Source organism: Polypterus senegalus, chromosome 7, assembly GCF_016835505.1.
Source record: "Polypterus senegalus isolate Bchr_013 chromosome 7, ASM1683550v1, whole genome shotgun sequence".
NCBI lineage: Eukaryota > Metazoa > Chordata > Cladistia > Polypteriformes > Polypteridae > Polypterus > Polypterus senegalus.
In genome coordinates, this window is record NC_053160.1 from 189,731,413 (window position 1) to 189,754,401 (window position 22,989).

The 22,989-nt window shown below is 40.5% G+C and overlaps 1 protein-coding gene across 22 annotated transcripts in view; it reads right to left on the reverse strand.

Annotated features, from left to right (window-relative positions):
* Window positions 1-22,989, reverse strand: part of LOC120533089 (ankyrin-2-like) — a 299,192-nt gene that overhangs the window by 149,059 nt on the left and 127,144 nt on the right. For 10 of the 22 annotated variants that reach the window (XM_039759764.1, XM_039759759.1, XM_039759765.1 and 7 more), the window contains exons 6-10: window positions 20,228-20,413; window positions 12,052-12,075; window positions 8,204-8,302; window positions 6,638-6,736; window positions 2,475-2,573 (exon numbers count right to left, since the gene is read on the reverse strand). In XM_039759764.1, coding sequence (XP_039615698.1) covers window positions 2,475-2,573; window positions 6,638-6,736; window positions 8,204-8,302; window positions 12,052-12,075; window positions 20,228-20,413 — 507 coding nt within the window. Of the gene's footprint in view, window positions 1-2,474; window positions 2,574-6,637; window positions 6,737-8,203; window positions 8,303-8,769; window positions 8,779-12,051; window positions 12,076-20,227; window positions 20,414-22,989 lie in introns of all 22 variants that reach the window. The other 12 variants (XM_039759757.1, XM_039759758.1, XM_039759762.1 and 9 more) reach the window with 2 other exon arrangements.

Sequence of the window (22,989 nt, forward strand, 5' to 3'; positions counted from 1 at the left end):
TTCCCCTTCCTTTACTGTGTGAGTTTAGTAGATTACAAATTTCAACAATCGCCTCTTTTGAAGGAGTCAGCTTTTTTGGGTGTGTTTTTTTTTCTCTTTGCCCAAAAGTGCTACACATATTCAATTTCATAACCCATGTTGTCCATTACAGAGCGGAGTTAGAATTTAACTTTGCAGTATTGAGGATGCAGCACATAATCACAAGCTCACTTCAGGCCAGTTTGAAGTTGCTAATCGGTTAAAAATGCAGCAACAGATTCTGTCCCTCAATATCCTATAAATTCAATATTCTATTCTAGTCTAGAGGAAATGAATCCTGACAGTCACTTTCGCCTCCTTTTAGAGTCCTTTTCAGGTTCAGGAACTCCCCAAGGGCACATTCACTTCAAACACCGTTTTTCTGCTGTTCTTAAAACCAGACCAGAAAGCTCCTCATCCACTTGTGAAGTTCTTTGTTATTATTTTTAGTGATGCTCTGAGGCTAGGGATCTGCACTGGCAATCGGAAGGCTGCCGGTTTGAATCCTATGAAATGCCAAAAGTGACTCTACTCTGTTAGGCCCTTGAGCAAGGCCCTTAACCTACAATTGCTCCATCCTGGGTATGACGTTAATCTGCACCCAGCCCTGCATGTAGGCCCTTTAACCTGCAGGGAAAAACCTGGGAGTTGGTGGCAGAATTGGCACTCCAGGCACCATAAAAAACCTCACATTGGTTTCATTCCATCTGAGCTAGTGTGGCGCTGAGGTGTCACCCGTTGCACAGCTGCACTTGGGTCCTAATCTGGGATCCGGAGTTGATCCACCACATGACAGATAGATAGATAAAGTATCTATCTATCTATCTATCTATCTGTCATGCGGTGTATGCGGCAATGTGCTGTATCAGCGCCTGCTCCTAACCTCCTCCTCCTATTCACATCTAGTAGTTTTAGCACTGAGCAGTTTAGAAAATGCCTGTCAGCAGCAGGTTTTGAGCAGTTTCTGCCAAAACTCTTGTTCTACTGAAATGAATGGTAACACTTGTAAAAAGATGGTGTTTCGGGAGTGTTTTTACAGGACGTCACTGCTTCTTCCTGTGAGATGATCCACAAGTGAAGCAGGAGACTTCTAAATTCTGTAAATAAAAAAATGAAGTCTTCACTGACCTGGTCAAGCAGCCCCCCTGAGCTGTATCACCTCTAGTACCCTGAACTAAAAGAAATTGAGCCAAGGACTTTATTGCCACGGCCATCAAAGAGAACTGACAGGTTCTGCCTGCATCAGAAAAACAGCGAAAAGGTAATTGTGTGCCAGTCCTGTGTGATTATTTTAATAATATATATTTACTTTTTATTATGAAAGCACTAACTTTGATGTTAGCTGTCACTCATGGCCATTTGTAAATGGATGTTTGTGGTCAACTGTGTATTTACGGTCATGCACAGTCACTTTATTTGTCATCTTTGAAAATGCTTGAGAAACGCCAGAAAAACACCTGTCAATAAACAGCCTGAATATGCCAAACAGATACTGGCCATTTACAATGCTCGAGTGTTTATTGAGGATGGCAGGCAGTGTGGCACAGTGGACTTCAAAACCCTGAGGTTGTGGGTTCAAATCCCGCCACTGACACTGTGTCACCCTGAGCAAGCCAGTTGACCTGCCTGTGCGCCAATTGAGAAAAAAAAGAAATTATATCTCATATTGTTGTACAGTATGTGGCTTTGAAGGTGTTGGCAAAATAAATAAATGCAAATGAATGAGTGCTGAGGCTTTCATCGGACCACCAGACACACAGTCCTCTCTTGGTCCCTGCTCCTAAATTTCCACAGCTTACCATTCCTTCATTGTACTGGGTGTCTGTTTCGGGCGCCTCTGCTGGACAGTAAAGGGTAACCAATATACGTAAGTCGGAGTCTTTGTAGCTCTAAACCTCGATGTAATACAAATCACTTCATCCACTGTTTTTTCATGGTACATTGAATGCCCTTCTGTCATATTGTACATATACAGGGTGGTCCAGATCTAATTATGCAGATCCAGATCATCTGGATGACTTTGATTTATGCGGGGACGATTCCAGTTTGGCTCAAAGACGATTCTTCATGTCGTCAGTTCGCACACTTCTTGATGGCCCAGGATTTTTCGGATGCTTTTCTATGTAATAAACTTAATAAGTTATAGCGTAATTAAAACTGCATAATTAGATCTGGACCACCCTATACAGGCCACTAAACTTGAGTAAAGCAGCCAGAAAGTGAAGAACCACTCAGGTTGCTATGTTCTTAGTGACTGAAACAAATGAAGATTCGGTTAAACCTCCTATCTTATTTAAACTTTGTTAACTTAAAGAGTGTTTCACAAACATATCAACAGGCTAATTCACAATCCTGAGAACAGAGAAATTGATTTTTTGAATAAGACATCACAATGCAGTTTGTTTGTGTGACAGAATGCACTTTCATGCTACTATATTGTCAAGGTTGGCACTGACCTTGGTCCTGGCTAGCATCGGCGCTCCCCTTTCAAGAAGCAGCTCTACAGCTGGGTCGTGTCCACTTCGTGCCGCACAGTGCAGAGGTGTGAGCCCATCCTGCAAGACAGAAAGACCACCAAATGGATTCCTTTAGTTTGCCATCTTCATGGATGTGGCCTTATTTTAGTGTAACGTGACAATATAAAATGTGTTTGTCTTTTCAATTAACTCTTTCAGGGCTGAAAAGCACACAAAGTAATGGCAGACATATTGTCTGTCGCTGCGTGCTGTGTCCGCCAGTTCACCAGGAATGTGCAGCACTGCTGGCTGCCAGGCTGTTTGTGTGAGGCAAAGGGCGAGGACGACAGTGGCGGTCACAACAATCAGGTTTGTACCTCTTGTCATTGTAGTGGCTGTCCTCCCAGGAAAACACTGTCATAGGCACATCAGCTACACAAACCTGTTCAGCACCACAATCAGCTGACGCTGGTACCTCACATTCATTTTCCATCAAAATCTGAGTCTGACAAGTCAGAGTCCAATTCAGCGATAGTATACAAAACATCATCATCCAGGGAATATTTTGCTTTACACATTCGCTTCGATCTCTCGCCAGATGTCGATGCCGTTGTTTGCTCCTCGCCACTCACGCCAATGCAGGGAATCTCTGTGAAACCAATGAAGCCAACGTTCCGTCTAGCAAAGAGAGTCCAACTAAAATATAACGGCGGGCTTTATCATCGTTTACAGTTCCTTTTAACAAAAGTCGACATCCGCCCTGAAAGAGTTAAAGAACAAAACTGGCCAAAGCTATTTGTTGGTTTACTTTAACTTCCTTGGCATTACTTGGGCTGAAGGACAACTCAGGAGTGCTCTCTCTATCATCCACTGAAGAAACAATTAAAAATTAAGATTTATTAAAACAGCTCCTTTAAAGACTATTAAAAGCATGAAGTTGTAACCACAATTCACAGAAATGAAGGCTTACCCTTTAGTCCATCTGCCTTCTGAACCTGCTTATTTCCTCTACATGTGCCATACGCACAGGAATAAAAATGAGAGGCGGTCAATATTTTAATTTCAACTTTACCTTGGATATGTGTGCTTTAGGCATCCATGAACACAATATGATCACTCTCTGTATGCTGCCTATGGACAAGACCCTCTTGATTGAAACTTACCACTGTTATTAGCACAGTAAAACACTGGAAGCCTACTGATTTTGAGTAAAACCACTCAGGTGGATTTTGCTCTACAGAGGTAATGATTTTGTGTTTCATGAATTTATTTGTGTCTCACGTCTAGCACAATAAGGGAAGGAGAACACAGTCGATTCAGAAAGTCTTCAAATCTCATTACATTCTGCACATTTAATTGTGTTGTACATTTCATTTTAAATAGACTAGGGGGCTTTGCCTCCTGCTCACACTACACGCCTGCAACTTTGTGCCTCTGCCACTCACGTATGTGGATTTCACTTTCACCAAACAACAAAACTTAATTCTTGCAGATACATCCCTTCATTGGGAGAAACACTACTTTTCCCTGATGGAAACACAAATTAGACGATCTACAAATCTCCAACTTAAAGTTTAAAGCCAAACAATATCTCCATACTTCTGTCATATCACCTATGTCCATATATTCGCTTTTCCCTTTTCATCAATATTGCATTGAATTTTGATTTCGTGTTTGGAATTCCATCGTGTCAACGCAACACATAACTGCCCGTGAGCGAATATCATTTTTTTGTCTCTACACGAACTGTGTCTGACAATAGCATTCACACAAATAAGAAATGACTGAACCGTGTGCGTGGTTGTAAATTTTTTAGATGTGGACGGGACTTTTCCAAATCTCTTTGCATAAAGTTTTGTTTCGCGGGGCTTGAAATTTTGTCTCACGGGATTTCACTTTCACCAAACAACAAATCTTTTAATTCTCGCGGATACGCCTCTTCACTACTTTTCCCTGATGACAACATGAATTAGACGATCTACAAGCCTCCGAACAAAATATTCAACCTCTAATAATTTCCGTTTGCTTGCGCTAATACGATCTTTCCTATCATTTTTTTGAGACTATCTCTAACCTGCTCTGTATGTGTATCGCCCCAACGTTTATGAATTCTTTACGACGCTCTACTTTGTCGTCTACTCTTTTGTCTTTTATTTCCGGCCCTGGGTGTGGTTAAATCTCTTGGCACAAAGTTTCGTCTCGCAGAAATGAAAGTGTCTCTCTGAGAAAGTCACGTCTCATCTCTCTTTCCAAGATTTTTTTTTATTATACAGTAATCCCTCGTTTATCGCGGGAGATAGGTTCCATGGCCGGCCGCAATAACTGAATTTCCGCGAAGTAGGGACACCATATTTATTTAATTATTTAACGTGTATTTGGACGTTTTTAAACCCTCCCTGTACTGTTTACAACCCACCCTTTACTTTATTAATAACAGGGACAACAGTTAAGCAATATGAAATCGGTAGATAAGTTTACAGTTACTGTATAGCGAAGTACACGTACCTATATATGATGTGATGATGGTGATGAATATGCTGTGCAGTAAAAATGATGACGATGAAGGTGATGATGACTTTTACTGCTCAGCCGATGACTGTATCTTACGTCTCTTCTGATGGCGGTGCCATTTCCTGGGGCACCTCTTCTACCGTTTCCGAAGGTGTATCCGTAGTAGTATTAGGAACTGGCTCTTTTTTGCGAGGCTGCAAAAACATTGTGATTAGCAGTTGCTGCCGCTGCTTCTTTTTCCGGTCGAAGAGCAGCTCGTAGGCGGTCATGACGTCGTCGGCCTTTTTGCAAAATTGGACCGATCGAACCATATCGTCGTCCAATTCCTGTGACCGCTCTTGCAGATCCTTAGCCAGTCTGCAGCCACAGCCGCAAACGTTCTCCCTTCCATCAACATATCCAGAATTTCACCTTCTCAGCGATCGTCATCATTCTTCATTGGCGTTTAGACTCAGCACCAGCCTTGGAAGAAGGAGCACGTTTGGGAGCCATTGCAGGGGGTGAAAATTGAAGCGAAGTTCAACACAAAGAAACCACAAAAAAAATCACACACAGTACAGTGCTTGGCAAGAAAGCTTGAAGCGAAATGGCCGCGACAGAGAGACAAGGGGAGGTGCTGTGGGATCTGGACATCAGTCAAAGCACCAATCACGGGCCCGATTAGAAAGCGGGAAGCTGTGATTTGTCGTCTCCCTCCCATGTACCAATCACAGCCCGTGTTACGCACTTAGTCACCGAACTTGTTTTGTTGTTCTTAGACTAGGAAATACTACTACTATATTTAAAAACCCGTAAAGTCGTGAATCCGCGAAAAGTGAACCGCGAAGTAGCGAGGGATTACTGTAATAGACAGATACATTTGTCATTTTTGTCCATCAATCTTCACTCAATAACCCATAATAACAAGGTGAAAGCATGTTTTCAGAAAAGTTTGCGAACTTATTCAAAAATAAAAAATGAAATCTCTCACTACATTCTACTCTCTGTAGAAAGTTATGGGGTCTGCATACTTTCTGAATCCACTGTAACTTTGCAAAATAATTCTTCCGTTTCATTGCATAATATAAAATCTGGCCTGTGGTATTTTAATGCTAAAGTGACAGTCAGGGTTGTGTGAATATCTCAGCAGCATCATGTGCAAGGCAGGAATCCTCAGGTGATACCAATAATCTTAACTTGTATGTCTGACAAGTAAGAGGAAACCAAAGCATCCAGGAAATAATGAGAATAAAGAAAGAGGGAAAGAATGTGTAAACCTCTCACATAAGTGGCCACACTGGGAAGTCCAAGCTCAGCTCCCTGGAAAAGTGCTGTAATGATTTCTTACTGCAAATATATTTTTAAAATCACGCTTAAAAAGAATGCTTTTGCAGTAGGGTTTCATTGTAAAAGATAAAGAGAAATCAAAGAGCCTCTGTGAGTGATCACTGCTCAGGGAGTAAAAGTTGTGGAAGTGCACTGCTACACGTACTCATGGGGGGATCCACAGGCTGGATTGTTTTACAAAGGAAGAAAGGGCAGAGCAGACCCTTTTTTTTTAGAAGACTGTCCCCTCCTGTATATGAGCAGGGACAGCATTTACATGGTCTACAAGTTTGTGATAACAGCTAGCGACAGTAAGAGGTGGGGGACAGTTCCCATGTAATACACACCCTAGTCTTGGCGTCAATCTGTCCTCCGCGGTCCAGAAGGAGGCGCACCATATTAGTATTTCCTCGTTTAGACGCAACGTGTAAAGGAGTAATTCCATTCTGCAAAGTGAAGAAAAAAAAAACAATTGTGGAAACACACAAAGGAGAGGACAGACCGTTGAGAATCACCGTACACACAATCAATATACACACAAAAACAAGGCACATTTTTGGCGCTAAAGAGTCTTGTTACATGCTCAACACCTGTATTTACATTGATCATATGAGAGCCACCAGCTACGAGCAAAACTGATAAAGCAGATCCACCCATTGTTATCAAACTCACTCAATCCAGGCCTGGGCAATAGCGCCAAGAGCTCATCACAGCAGCACCCATCATTGGGCTGGCTGGCACTCTGTGTCACGGTACACTTACATACAGTATACTCCTCATTTATACCTACAGGGCCAATCAAGAGTCACCAGCTGATCTAACCGGTACATCTTTAAGATGTAGGAAAAAAAAAAATCACACAGACACAGGGATACAGATAGAGCCTGGACGGGGAGATTAGATTAGATTTTGATAGATAGATAGATAGATAGATAGATAGATAGATAGATAGATAGATAGATAGATAGATAGATAGATAGGCACTATGATAGATAGATAGATAGATAGATAGATAGATAGATAGATAGAAAGGCACTATGATAGATAGATAGATAGATAGATAGATAGATAGATAGATAGATAGATAGATAGATAGATAGATAGATAGATAGACAGTACTTTATTTATCCTAAGAAAAAAAAATTAGCTTTCACAGAAGCTCAACAAATACATAAAGAAAGCGGAGATTTTGTAAAATGCTGCTGCCTGCACAGCACCCGGAGTGCCAAGGACTCAGCTGCTTTAAGGCAGCAGTAATAGCAAATGAAGCCCAATGCCACATTCGAAAGGCACATTTGAATTTAAATGGCAATAACATATTTCTTATTCTAGGACTGTAACACTGTGGAGGAGCTTGTGTGTCCTAGTGACCCTTAAAGCTATGTTGTCAGGAGCAGACTGACAAATCAGCCCGAGAGGTGGAAACAGAAGAAGAGCGACTAAAAGTTGGACTTCCTTGATAGTTCTAATTGAAACTTGCCCAGGGAGTGGGGTCTGTTTCTGATGACTGCCATCTAGTCACTGGGCAACCCATATATAGTCTGGTCAGCCCTGCATGATACATGGAGTCACAATATGGACACAAATAAGAGCCATGTGGAATAAGTCATATAAAAAATAGACACAGATTTGCTGCGCCCTGGTAGATGAATCTTCCTCTTGGAGTATGAACTGTAATTTTCCTTGCAGAAAAAAAGAAGGAGCCACTGAGAAAGGATAAAACATACAGACTAACAACAGTTGGACACACTTAAAGTGAAGTTACACACACACACACTTTGGTCTGAACAAAGAAGAAAATTAAAAAGAATTGGCTGTGACAGTCACATGCATTATGCAGAAGAAAGAAGAAGGAGAGCTAAGTGATTATTTATTTAAGAAAAACAGACTGAAATGAAACATGGGGAACATACCCGGGCTGTGAAGTCCACTGCTGCACCGCGGTTTAGGAGGAGTGTGGCCACATTGACATTCCCATAGTGGGCAGCAATGTGCAGGGGGGTAAAGCCACTCTGGAAAACAGAACAAGACACGGCTTAGCTGTGGGTCAATGACACCTGGCGTTGAATTCATTCTTGCCCCATGCAGCAGTCACATTAGATCATCACTGTGAAATATAAAACGGCAAATAAATAAAGATACCCAAAACCAAAAAAAAGAAAACCACAGAAACAGTCCATAGAATAGATCCATGCAACAGGTTTCATCCTACAAAGCATATCCAGATTTGTAAGTTTCCAAAAGAAAATAAACCAAACAAAATATTCTGAATGAAGACATACATCATACAGTACAGTCATCGATACACTAAAGACACACAAGGATTTGTTAATAAAACACAGGGGAAGGGGATAAAGAAATCAAGTCAGCCAAATAACCAAAACACAAGTGCACTATGCCACCATATGTTAGAGTAAGAATCACATCAGGGTTATGAAAACTGATATTGCAGAGCAGTTGAGTGAAATGCTTCCCTTACCTTTCCATTCTGTTAGACATGTTCCGAATTAATGTGAAAACATTATTTACAAAAAATGTGAAGAATATCGCCACTGCCAAATGATTACATCTATACATTCAATGCTGGCAATGATGCAACATGAATTTCAAAATGATACATGAAAGCAAATTATTTTTTCTCCCTTCCCACTTCATCCCAGGGAGAAACATTCCCATTTTCAACAAACTTTGAAGCGTTCAATTTTTGCATCTGCTTGTAATTTCATATAAATATTCAAACTAAAGTCAGTACAAATTCTCTTTATTACACACATAAAAGGCAGACATGGATATATTTAATACACTGCAATTATCAAGCACCACATTTCCAGATTAGGGGTCAACAACCTGAGACATGCTGTGTAAGGTCCACACAGGAGAACAACTGTGGCACAGAGGGGGCTTCATATGTAAAACTGCACCGACTCAGCACAGTGTGGCATTGTAATAAAGCAAAAGAAATCAAATACTTTTGGATTTGTACCAATGATTTACAAACTAACAGATTAACGTTTGACTAGTTATATTTTCTGAGTGTGTATTTATGTAGAACAATCCAATCGGCCTTATGTTGTATCATTTTTTTTCCCTTATAGTCACCACCAGGAAGTTTGTGTCCAGAAAAAGGAGTCACTATTTGCTGACTGCCACCAATAGAAGAAGAAACACAATTTTAAATAACGGTTTTGTAGAGAGCGACGATTAATCAGTTTTACAAGATATAGTAGGTGTTGCAGGTTAAAAAGAAAATGGTGTCAGACTCATGGAGTCCCGAATGAGGCACGTGACCTGCATTGTGAGGGAGCGTCAGTTATGGCACTCCGGCCATGTGTCGCGTGTCCCTGAGGGTGATCCGGCTCGTAAGATCCTCATTGTTGGGGACCCGAGTGGCTGGACCAGGCAAAGGGGTTGCCCACATAACACCTGGCTGCAGCAGATGGGGGGGGTTCACTGGACTGTGTGTCTGCCTGGGGGTTGCAAACTGGGATCCTGAGTTGTTTCTTCATGTGGTGAGTGCAGCAACGTGCCGTACCAGTGCATGCTCCCCAACTTGACTTGACTTGAGTCAGAAATGCCATCACCTGAATTTTCCTTTGCGGGTAAGTCAGTATTTATCTAAACTTTTTAGATTTTTGTTTGTGTTGGCTGTACAGCCTCCCCTGCACACAGGTAGAGATGTGATGAGCCTGTGCTCACAGTTGTAATGTTTCAGCCTTGATTGGTCACTTGCTCTTGTTGTTTTCTGGCTGCTCGGCTCTGCGTTTGCACCAAGGAAGACCACCAAGCAGACTTTTTAAGGACTGAAGGTGCACGAGGGACCGAAATCCATAGCAGGCCTTCCTGTACAGTATGAAGACAAGTGTTTAACCACAGCAGGGTGCTTAAGAATTGATTGGGAGGCTCAATAATGGCTGCACATCCAGTATCGAGGACAACACTGAGGAAATCCGTATCATGGCTCTGATGAATGGACTATCAATGTGCTGGCAAATAATATAGAAATTAGCCACGGTCCTGCATATGGTACATAACTATCTGACAGACCAGCCAAAAACTTTTTTTTTTCTGATGGCATAGACAAACGTGTGGAATGCTGGACCGCAAGCAAGGGCATTAGGTTTGAAAGTGAGGTGTCTGTATGCTCTAAACTGCAGTTCTAACACATTTCATAAACAGAATGCAGATAATGATTGACTTACCCTCATATATGAACAGAATTAAATGAAGGCAGGCCTTCTTAGGATCTGCTTACGTCGTGAAACTGCATAACTCAAAGAAAGCTAACCCTTCTCATCGACGTTTATGGACCTTAGACCTAAAACAGCTGCCTAGTGATCTTAGAAAGAAAACAATAAGAAAGTGGACCTTGCAGAATGGCAGTATACCACCTTGGGTGTTGCCCAATTCAGCTCCCAAAAGCCTTTTCTGAGCCTTCCAAGTCTTACATAAATGCTGGACATGAGTCAGTAGGATACCATTTTAAGAAAACAAGACAGCAGATCATGGGGCTGCCTATTGTTTATGTGTATGGACTGAATTGAATTACGGATTTCGGTTCGGAGGTTTGAAAGGCCGACTGACAAACAGTGTAGAGATATTGAAAAGTTGATAACCCCCAGTCTTGATAAATGGTGTAAGTTATATTTTGTATTTCAGCCAATTGTTCAAGCAGCTTGCAACCACACTTGTAGTAATACAACTCCCTCGTCCTATGCTTTATTAATAACTGTATTCACTACTGATATGCACATATTGGTAAAAGCCTGACAAGCACCCACATATTATTTTTAACATGACCACCTCTTCCCCATTCACTTTGAACAAACAAGGTACAGTAACTGGTTTGGATTTGGCTTGAGCTGGACATACACAGAAAGACACACTCAAGTTGTAAAATATTCACATCGGGACAATATAAAGCAGGAGTAATGGTTAAGGGATGTAGCAAACAAAATGAAAACATTAAAGACTCGTAATACGGTACAACAAATAAAACATCTGGCATTCCAGTCATCTTGAAAGACTACTGGAGGAGTTCAAATGAAATATGACATGGAGAACAATCACTTATGAATTTGACTTTGTATATGTTTAACTTCACAGGTAACTGGATACATCCTTTAACGGGTCTGTCACAAATACGGTAAGCATGCAGAGAGAAAGTGACACGCAATGCACTCTTCAAATCCATCACTTGGTGTTTTCAGTGCACTTCAAAATGGCGACACTTCTGAAATTGGTGGGTTTGTTCAAAACAGAACCAGGCAGATATATTTGAGCAAAGCACCCAGGGGTGATACAATTTCAGAAATCTGACCAAAGTCAGGCACTTTTCAAATCACTCGGACATTTCAGTACAAAGGGACAGCACACTACCAGCATGGAGTTTTGCACTGAAATGTCTCTGTGGACGAGTACATCGGTTGTTTTTTTTATTTTTAACCCTTCAGAAACAAGGACTCGGTGAGGCACACACAAGTTGTTTCTCACGGACGGTCTGTCCAGAACACGCACAAACATCCCAGTTACAATTACTGAACATTTACAATTATCTCTATGGACAGAGGGATTTCCCGAGGCAGGAGCCATGCATGCGGAAACACTGAACACAAGCAGACTGCTTTCTAGCCAATGGAATCCAAAGTGGTTTGCATGTAGGACAGTGCCATGCACAAAAAATAAAAACAAAAAAAGGTGACTGGAGCAAAATTAGCAAAAAAGGTAACACAAAGACAAGGAGATAAATGATTAGAATAGATACCTCTGTAGTCCTATTAACCATCATCTGAGGAAGCGGCATTGAAGAAGGAAAGATTTTGTTAAACACAAAACCCAAAAGAAATCACGTTGCCCTTCATATCGGGGCATCTTGCTGCCACCGACATCACACTGCTTCTTCAGTAACACACCTGAACAGAAATCCCATTGTCTGCTATTTTAATAACATATATATTTTTTAAACTTTTAAAGTATCAGTACTTGTGTGTTTCATGTACTGTATGTGTGAGCAGACATTTTTGAGATGTGCTAAACACCGTTTTTTTCATTTTAAATTACTTGATCTAAATTGTCCTGCAATAATAAACAGAATAGCAATACATGTGGTTAAGCAGCTCTTCATCCATCCCAGGGCCACCAAGTTGTTCTCACAGCATTTGCCATCGTGGGAATCAATGACCCTCCACTGTCAAACAATCAAGTACAATATGCCTCTGTTTATTCAGGTCAGTGTCCTACTTGACATCAGTGGTGTGCCACACCTAAAGCCTTATATACGCTGCACGAGACTGTGTGTCAGGATATGGTTTCTATTTCTATTTTTTATTTGCTTTATTCCATCATTTTCAGAGACCCAACACTCCTTTTGTGAGATTTCTGGGTCTCTGAATTTGAATTTGACTTTTACTTCTGGATTTGCCATTCACTTTATGTCATGTCATATTTTGGATCATTTCATCTGTTATTTTGTATTTCTCTGGTCACCCCCATTTGGGGTTCCTGTTGTTATGGTAGCGTCACACACGCCCCCAGAAGTACCTTCACGTAATGACGCCATAAGTCACAACAGGGGTCCCTCAATCCCGGTCCTGGAGGGCCACAGTAGCGGCAGGTTTTTGCTTCAACCAATTTCTTAATTAGAACAGATATATTTGCTGCTAAAACACAAGATTTTTTGGGGATTTCGTTTTAGTTAACTCACCTGTTACAAATTACTCTGCCCTCTTCACTGCCGAATTTAGGTTTTAATTGTTTTCAGTTCTCTTGACAAAGGCCTGCTTCTACTCGGGCACAGGCAGATGCAGACGTGTTCACACAAAATGGTCTGTTTGTAGCTTTAAGTCTTCAGTGCATGACACTGCACAGTAGCAGAACCCCCCAACTTTTCGTCCAAAGTTTTTTCTTTGCCTTTACACATCGATCCCACAAACACGTCCATTTCTGCCTGAACAAACTTTGTCCAGGGTCTGCACAATTTCTCACTGTGAACATTTAGCTATTGCTGTGTGCTTTTAATATTGGATTTTGTTGGTTCAAGTAGTGACACTTCATACGGCTCTTGGTTTCTTGGCCAGCGCATGCACAGTCAACGAGCACAGGGCCCCTCGGATACAAAATTCTGGGGGCACACGGTCACGCACACCAGAGCGGACCCTTGTGGCGATGCAGACACATCAAGTATAAAGGGGCCTTCAGCCACTATTTCATAAAGTAGAGGCAAACAACCAAGCAGTTCTCCAGCTAAATTAATCTATTTATTCTTCTCCATTCATCTATATTCACTTATTAATTTATCTATTTACTTATTTTGACTTGGTTTAAGTTTTATTCTGCTGCCCATGCTCTCTTTCTCAGGGGTGGGGGTTGATTTGTTTTCAATCCTATTCTTGTAAAATTGATCTATTTGTATGGAAGGTTGTGTGATTTCAATAAAATTAATAACATTAAAAAATAATAAATTAATCTATTTAACACTGTGTATGTGCATTGTGAAGTTTTTGGGTTAATTTTCTGAAATAAATAAGAGAATCTAGAAAGGCTAAGAAGTACAAATCTGCTCTGGTCCACAAAAATATGACCAATGTTTCTGGAAAAGAAAATCTACAATGTGATAAAGTCACGGAATAACGAAAGCACTAACATGCCATGTAATTAAATGCCAGGTCTCACTACTAGCAAGGACATACTTTGAATTACAAAACTGGTCAGAACAAAAAACCATGAAGCCACCATGATTGAGGTCCCCCGGGTTTGCCTTGTTGCAGATTCCAAAACAGTTTCTAAATCAATCTTTCTTTTCTAAAAATGCTTATTGGTTTGTGACCACAACTTTTGTCACCCGACTTGGTGTTACTGACCCTTTTTTTGTTTAAACGTACCTTTCCTGGTTCTCTCGCAAGATTTATGAGCACACTGACCTAACACTTTGCTGCTCAACATTGTGCTGAATTGGTCCTACTGGCTAATTTGTGACAAGTGGCATCACGTCATGTTGTGAAGGCATCACAACTACACAGGACAGAAAGTCCATCTAGAGAGTTGAAACATCTACTCAAAAAATCTTAGGATCTGATTCACTGTCAGCTGTACACATTTGTGATAATAATATGTAACAAGAGTCTAACTATAAGCAACAAATCTTCACACAGCTATTGTAACAGGGCTGTTATTGTAACATCAATGGCCACATCTGTAGATTTAGAAACAATTCCCCCAGAAACAGCTAAGGAACCCCTCTTGTCTGAGTGCTATCAACAAATATTACCATGACTAGAGCTGTCACTTGAACCAATAACTGACATCTGAATGGGTCATTGGGTTTGTTTGAATATAAGCCCCATTTTAGTACAGGAATTGTTTTGGGACTACTTGTACAGGATATAAAAAGCATGCTTAGAACTGTTCGATTCAATCGTAGAATTTCACAAATTCTTTAGTAAACTTCCATACACCCTGAGCACAGCTTAGTTCTGACTAATGTCTACAGATTTACTACTGGAAGAAAATTCCTTTGGCTCTGGTTTCTTTGATTGGAATTAGAGCTGAAACAATTCCCCGAGAAACTCAACTAATTCGATTACTAAAAATCACTGAGGCAAATTCTTTACATTGAAGCTTCCTTTAATCCACGTAACTACATCTCAGCGAGCTCAGAGTCTTTCGCACAGGTGATTATTAGAGTTGCACAACAAGCTTACACTGTGGATAGTGACATGAAGATGTGATTCGACGGTGCGGTTTGCAAAATGAAGAAAAGAGAGAGAAAATAAGTGAGGGGTGAAGCAAGGAGACAGGCCAGAGAAAATGACAGAAAGCGTCAAAAGTGTGGGATCATTTCAAGCTGAAAGAAAACGAAAACTCTGTACCGTGTGTCTGTTGTAAAACCAAACTAACCTACGACAATAGCACGTCATCAATGCTTCAGCATCTCAGCTACAAGCATCCAGTCTAAGCATCAGGTCCACAGAACAGACCTGACACAAGGTAACGTTAACGCAAGTATTTAACGTAAAACAATGCGATTGCTAGTTGAGATTAAGGCTAGTTAAGGAAGAACAGTAACTACGGCTATGTTATGAACATAAATCAATACGATGGCCAGTTATTATGTCTCTGAGTTAGCTACGTTTTTCAAGAAAATAACAGAAAATAAAATGCTGTCAATTTGAGAAAGCCTGAGCTTCTTTCATGTTGTTATGTTAGTCACATAGTCTTCTTACCTCACACAACTTACAGGACATGTTTATGTGTTATTATCATTATTGAATTTATGCTTTAGTTTACGGCTGTAAGTATAAAGGTTTTTAACCCGTAAACCGCCACATACTTGGAGGTTAATGCACCCCTGGATGCCAAATACCTTTTAGCTACACTTTTTAAGTTACCGTCACAAGCAAAGGGTAATGGGGAGGGGAACGTCTTCAAAATTGGGTGATGCTGAAAAAATGTTGTCCCATAAGGATCAGTCCTGGAGCTGCTGTTCTTTTAACCCTTAGGCTGCCACATACTTGGTGGGTTAATGCACCCCTAGACGCCAAATACCTTTTAGCTGCACTTTTTAAGTTACCGTCACAATTCACAAAGAAAATGTGGAATTTTAATGGAACACGTATTTGTTTTCATGCAAAGAGCATCACAATTACTGCAACACTGATCATTTTACACACTGTAAATGAACTGTAAAAAAAAAAAACTACTGCAACAGTCTATTATAATATGTTCAAGGTGCATTGATGAAATTCAGTAAATCACCGAGCCAACTGCGCTTGAACTAGCTGAATACTGTGCAGACACACAGAGGTAAACGCTGATGATTGCAGGCTCGTCTAGTGCAGCGGCCGAATCCCAGAGACAGTGGTGCTGCAGTTCTGCAGGGGCCGGCAGTGGTGGTGAGCTGGCTACTCAATGAATATACGGCACTGACTGATCAGCTCCGGCGTGCTGGCAAATTGCTCTGTGAAGCAAATATAGCCGGTTGCGGGGTTCAATGAACGTATGTCGCCGAATACACTCGCCCCTTGCGTGCTGGCAAATTGCACTGAGACACGACTATAGCCGGTTGCAGCATTTGATGAATATACATCACCGAATATACTCGGCTCCGGCGTGCTGGCAAATTGCACTGAGAAACAACTTTAGCCGGTTGCTGAGTTCAATGAATGTACGTCGCCGAATGTATGGTGCCGCATATACTCAGCTTCGGTGTGCTTCCAAATTGCACTGGAAACCAACTCTAGGCGGTTGCAGCGTTCAACGAATGTACTTTTCCGAATATACTCGGCTCCGGTCTGCTGGCTAATTGCATTGGGAACTGACTATAGCCGGTTCTGGCGGTTTAAGGGTTAAAGTACTGTGTAGTTGATATAATATTTTTGTATTTCAGACAATGTTTTCTTTGAAACCCAAAATATAATATGCACTAAATGGGTTTAGTTTTGAGAAATTTTATTTTATGCAATTTAAGCAATAAAAATGTGTTTTTTTTTTCTAAAAAAGAAATCAATCAAGTTGTTAATTTTAAGAGAGATATTTTCTTTTTTGCATATTTACAATTGCTCTTAAATAAAGCAAAAGCGTTTCCTATCTGATTACTCGATTAATTGATGGAATAATAGGTAGACTACTCGATCACTTAAATAACCGATTACTGCAGCTCTACTTATTTATTTGTTTGATTTTTTACTTCTGTACATGGAGCTGTGCTGTAACTTACGCTGGTTTTAAACACTTGTAGCTCACAGACTATTGACTGAAAAATGAGCGTGAAAGCTGCAGCTCTCAGGTGAAAGTGGTGAAATGTCGACACCTGCCCTAACTGTATGAATCGTCCTACAGCTGTAGCAGTCAAAACAAAAAATATACATATCAGCTATTCTTAAAAAGTGATGATTAAATATGAGATTTGAAAAGAAGTAACAAGAACAAGCTGTGGTGGGCTGGCACCCTGCACAGGTTTGTTTTCTGCCTTGTGCCCTGTGTTGGCTGGGATTGGCTCCAGCAGACCCCTGTAACCCTGTAGTTAGGATATAGCGGGTTGGATAATGGATGGATGAACAAGAATTTTGAAAGGTTCAGTCCTCATTCCACAGTAGTTCATATTCAAATGTATTCGAAATTCAGATATGAATGCGGCAGCCTTAGCCATTTCAGGTGGCTTTTATTGTGTGTGTGTGTGTGTGTGTGTGTGTGTTCATCAGGACGACTTCTGAAGGCTTTGAAATCATTTCAGTTTTTTTGTCCTCCTCCTCCTGACTCACCGGTACAAGGAAAAAAAAAAACAAAAACCCACATGACATACAAATCAACTCATCTTGATGTCTAGTTATGAAAGACGCCAAGCTTTTTGGTGTACCCCTCTATTTTAGGCCTTGTAGACCCTAAAAACCATCATTTTAGGCCACTTTTATGCCAGAAAATTACATCCACATGATAAGTGAGTAAACCAATGTGTGACTTGAGCACAAATGATCCAAAGAATATGAAGTTCATTTACAGCTCTAATTACTGAGATCACTTCCCAAGATTTATATTAAACAGTCCAGAGTTTATGTGGTTTTGTTGTCAGCAATGTGTTAAGCTGGATGCCTACTTTTCCTTGCTTTGAAAACACCCCGCTCACCATCGCTGGGGGCTAAAAGTGTTGATTTCAAGAAGGCTCCTCATGTTAGTTATTCACATGTCTATTATTTCAGCCAAAGGGTAGGGAGGTCAGAGCAGCCCAGACACACAGCCATGCACTTGAAGCAGACATTCTTCTATTGCTGCTTGCCACACTTTGAGAACAGCATATCCATTAGAAGCTGTCTAGGAAAGAAGTTGGAGAGCGTCCCTGGAGTCAAAGGTCACAGTCTGACAGAAAACTCACTCTCTTCAAACTTGAGGTGCCAAGGTACTATAGCCTTCTGCTTTTAAACAGCATAGACAGTCTACATTCTTTCATACACAGTGGATTCAGAAAGTATGCCGACCACTTTCTGCACACTTTATTGTCTTGTACATTTTTGCCTATCAATCTAGACTCAAAAAAACTTATCATGACAAAGTGAAAACATTTCAGAAAGGTTTGCAAATTTGATAAAAGTCAAAAACTGAAATCTCTTAATCCTCAAAGTATTCAAGCTCTTTGTTGTGCCACTTCAAATTCTGCTCAGGTGCCTCTTTTTTGCTTTATTTCTCATTGAGGTGTGTCTAGAATGTGATTGGAGGACATCTGTGGCAAGTGGAATTGATTGGACATCACTTAGAAAGACAAACGTGGACCTGTGTATATAAGCATCCACAATTCACATTGCATGTCAGGACAAAAACCAAACCATGAAGTCCAAGGAACTCTCTGTAGAGCTCTGCAATCAAGTTGCGCTAAAGTATATGGCGAGGAGATGATAAAATCATTTCTAAAGCTTTGTGTGTTTCCAGGAGTGCAGTGGCCTCTGTACTTGTGAAATGGAAGAAGTCTGGAACCACCAACACTCATGCTGGAGTTGACCGCCCAGCCAAACTGAGTAATGGGGCATTAAGAGCCTTCGTCAGGGAGGCAACCAAGAAACCATTGGTCACTTTAACAGAGTTTCAGAAGGCCTCTGCTGAAATGAGTGAAACTTTCAGAAGGACATCCACCTCAAATGTTTTCGATCAACTAGGCACATTCCGCTTGGAGTTTGCAAATGGCATTTAGAGGACTCTGAGTGCATTCTCTGGTCTGATGCAAGAGAAATTGATCTCTTTTGGCAGAACTCCATGCAATATGTCAGGCAAAAGCCAGGCACTGCTCCTCATTAGCCTCATATCATCCCTACAGTGAAGTATGGTGGTGGAAGCATCAAGCTATGGGATGCTTTTCAGTGGCAGGAACAGGGAGAGTTGAGAGGAAGGATGAAAGCAGCCAAATACAGAGCGGTCCTTGAAGAAAACCTACTAGAGAGTGCATGCACGTTCACCTTTTAGCTTAGCATTGACCTGAAGCATACAGCATACAACACAATGCTGGAGTGGCTTCAAGGCAAGTCTCCAATAGTCTTTGAGTGGTCCAGACTTAAAATCCACAGGACATGCATGGAGAGACCTGAAGAGGGCAGTTTACAGACACTTCACATCCAACCTAATGGAGCTTGATAGGTCCTGCCAGGAGAAACGGTGTAAACTCCATGAATCAGGTGTGCAAAGCTGGTAGAAACTTACCAAAGATGACTTAAAGCCTCAACTGTTGCCAAAGGGGCTTCTTCTACAAAGCACTGAATTAAGGGTCTGAGAGATTTCAATCTTTGATGGTTAATATATACACAAACCATTCTGGAAATACGTTTTCAATTTCTGTTTATGTGTTAGAGAGTAGATTGATGGTCGAAAATGACAAATGTGTCCGTTTAAAATTAAAACTACAACACAATAAAATGTGCACAAAATGAAAGGGTTGGGATATTTCCTGAATTCACAGTAAAATGTGAAAGCCATACTCCATGAATCAATGGAAAATTAGAAAAGGGTTCATTTACAACAGATATGAAGAAGCATTTCATAAAGTTGTGAACTGAGGTCTGTTCAGGGGTGTGATTGAAGTGAATAAACAGTGACGAGATTAGATGACCAGGGAATTAACTTTCTTCTAATTAAATAAGAATTACAATGACTGAAAAATAAAATATTTCCTATCAAGTTGTATATTTTTTTTTTGAGCCACAAAAAAGGCAACTTATCACATAGTATATTAGGAATGTATTAGTTTAAGTCCACAAAGTCAAAGAAAACAGATTTTTTAGTTCAGATAACATTATTTTTTGTTATTTTAGCAGCAAAAGAAACATCACGCCTCTTTCACTGCACACACTATTCTGAACACCAGAGTGAACTCCATGTTTACAATCATTACGGCCACTCCAACTCCGGAGGAGTCCAGTTACAGGTCACCAAACTGCACATGTGCTCTCGAGATTGAAGCTTACCTTGGACTGGACATCGGCGTTGTGGTCATTCTGAAGTAAGAGTGCTGCAGACTTGGTGTCATCTTTGCGTGCAGCAATGTGAAGGGCAGGCAGACGCACTTTCCCTTTGGTGTCATTTTCCAGGAGGATGGCAACCACTTGATTGTGACCCTGTTGCAGTGCAACAGCCAGTGGAGTGAAGCCATCCTGTGGATATAAAAAAAAACCAATCATTTTGTGCACCACCCAGGCTCACATCCACTGAAAACAAAGAAGAAGATCAAAAAAGCTGTTGGTCATTCACAAGATCGGTAAACATTTATATTTGTAAAATGGGCTTCCTTCAACCCATTACTCTTGACGGCATCTTGAGTATTTTTATCATAACACTTTGTAAGTGTATTCAGGGATCATCTGGCATCCCAACCAGGTCAAGAACAGATCCCTTGACAAGGGACGCTGTCAGGATGACGGGATCAGAGGAGTTGCTCTTCCTGGAGCCTAAACTTCCCCGACACACTGGAGGGCAGCATTCTTGTGTTGCTGCCTCTGCTTTTCAACCCACAGGCATGCTGGGAAGTGTAGTCCCATGCTTACTGCCATGTGGAGCGGCAGGGAGGAACCATCTCTGCCTTCTAGAGACTTCCACCACATTCCAGGAGAACTGCCAGTATCTCTAGAGCATATTACACATATGACACATTAATATCTTATGTTATTATTAATAATAGTAATAATAAAAAACAACATATGACACATTATGCTCACATGTCATGCTCTTGTTCTTTATTTACTGTCACATTTTATAGTATTTTTATTTTTTGGTGATTGAATTTATTTACTTCATTTTGTCTATGAAATGCCTCCATAGATGACAGCCTGTTATACACAGCATGCTTCGTTAAGAAAGCCAGCAAACATGGACAAGGACCTCAAATACCCCATTGGATCACCTTCTCCAAACACTTCCAATTCAGTATCAACCTAAACAAGACTGATCCCAAAAACCTGAACCAAACCAGATGTTATAGAAGATATGACCCTGATTTTCTGATCTATAAATGTATGGTGTGATGCTATCAAACAAAATTGTGAAGCCTTCAGCTATAAAGACATCTGCAAACAAAAAGTAAGCTACTGGACTTGCAGAAGGAAATTGTCTGACTTTTTTGAATGAAAAAAAGAAAATCCTGAGGCTTCACAAAAAAAATATTCTAGCGTGTTTGTACAACAAGCCAGACAACACGCAGGGTATCATCTTGCTGCACATCAAAATGCCAAAAATAAGAAAGCTCGCCCTATTGCAGAGCAGTTTGTCTTGCCTTGTGCAATAGATATGTGCCCCAGAATTCTGGATGAGAGTCAGCCAGCAGCAAACTAAAACACACTCCTCTCTGCACACTCCGTTTCACTTACCCACTGATTTCGACAAATCTGACTGGCCCAGGTAACCTAATAAAAAGATAAACGGTTGGCTCTTTGATAAATGGATGGATATGGTAGAGTTGGTCTGAGCACAGATGCACCCTGGTCCTGGCTGCAACCCTAACCTTTAACTCTTCTTCTCCTTGATTGGGACGATGCTGCGCTGTTCTCTCATTTGCTGGTCCTTCTTTTCTTGTTCCTTTTTTAACAATTTTAACAATGCTCGCACTGAGCATAGGGTTTTATTTTATTTTAATTCACGTTAGAATTGCTTATGTTCCCTTTTAACGGGTTTTGTTTTGTGTGTCAATAAAAATTTGATCACAAACAAAAAAGACAAATGGACACTAAATCTGATTCTGTATCCAACACCCATTTGTCAAGTTATTTTCAGATGAGTATGATGCATATTTCTTGTATTATGTACACTGTACTTAAATGTTGACTACGTATTTGTTGTTATTTGATAATGTGTGCCATTTGTGGGAAAATGTTGGCTAATTTACATAAAAATGACTACTAATAAAGGTTCATCGCTGAACAAAAATTAATTAAATTGGGTCCCACAGCCATAAAGGTTTAGAGCCACAGCTCCAGTGTCTCCAGTTTCCTCTCACAGTCCAAATTTAGGCAAGTGAGCATCTACTGCACAGAGTACAGAAAGAAATCAGTTGAGATAGTAGGCGAAATGTTACAAAGTTTAACTCTAAACGTAACCATTAGCTACGGCTACTGCAGTACACATGGCTGACTGACATAAAGACGACCCTTTTTCTCTTCCACTGCGCTTAATGAATTATTTAATTGATTTCCTAGCTGACACTGCTCTTCTACTGCTGAACGGCAGCGAGTCTTATTTGTGTCACATGTAGGACATTATACGGATACACAACTGGTAAACTGTTCCCAAAATGCTTTTCAACATCCCACTATTATTAACATTCTGTGTCAACTTGCTAATGGGTATGTAAATGCCTGGATAATTTTTGAACACACCTTGTAAATACACTGATAACATTGAGTGTGCTGAGTGTAAAGGAAAATATTTTAATATATTTTTCTATATTTGTAAATATTCTCATATCCAATTTTTACACAAATCTTTCAAAAATGTCAAATTATCAATTCAGAATTAAACTTACAACACAATAAAGCGTGCACAAGTAAAAAGGTGTCAACACTTTCTAAATCCACTGTATACATGTACTGTATCGCTATAAGAACAAAGAATCTCCATCAGCCGCTCCCAGAACATGGCGCAGGCTTGACAATGTGTTAAGTTGTTTTCCTCGCCCTTCCAGCTTTTTCATTCTGTACGATGATTTACTGCTTCACTTATCTAGGGACTATAAAACCTA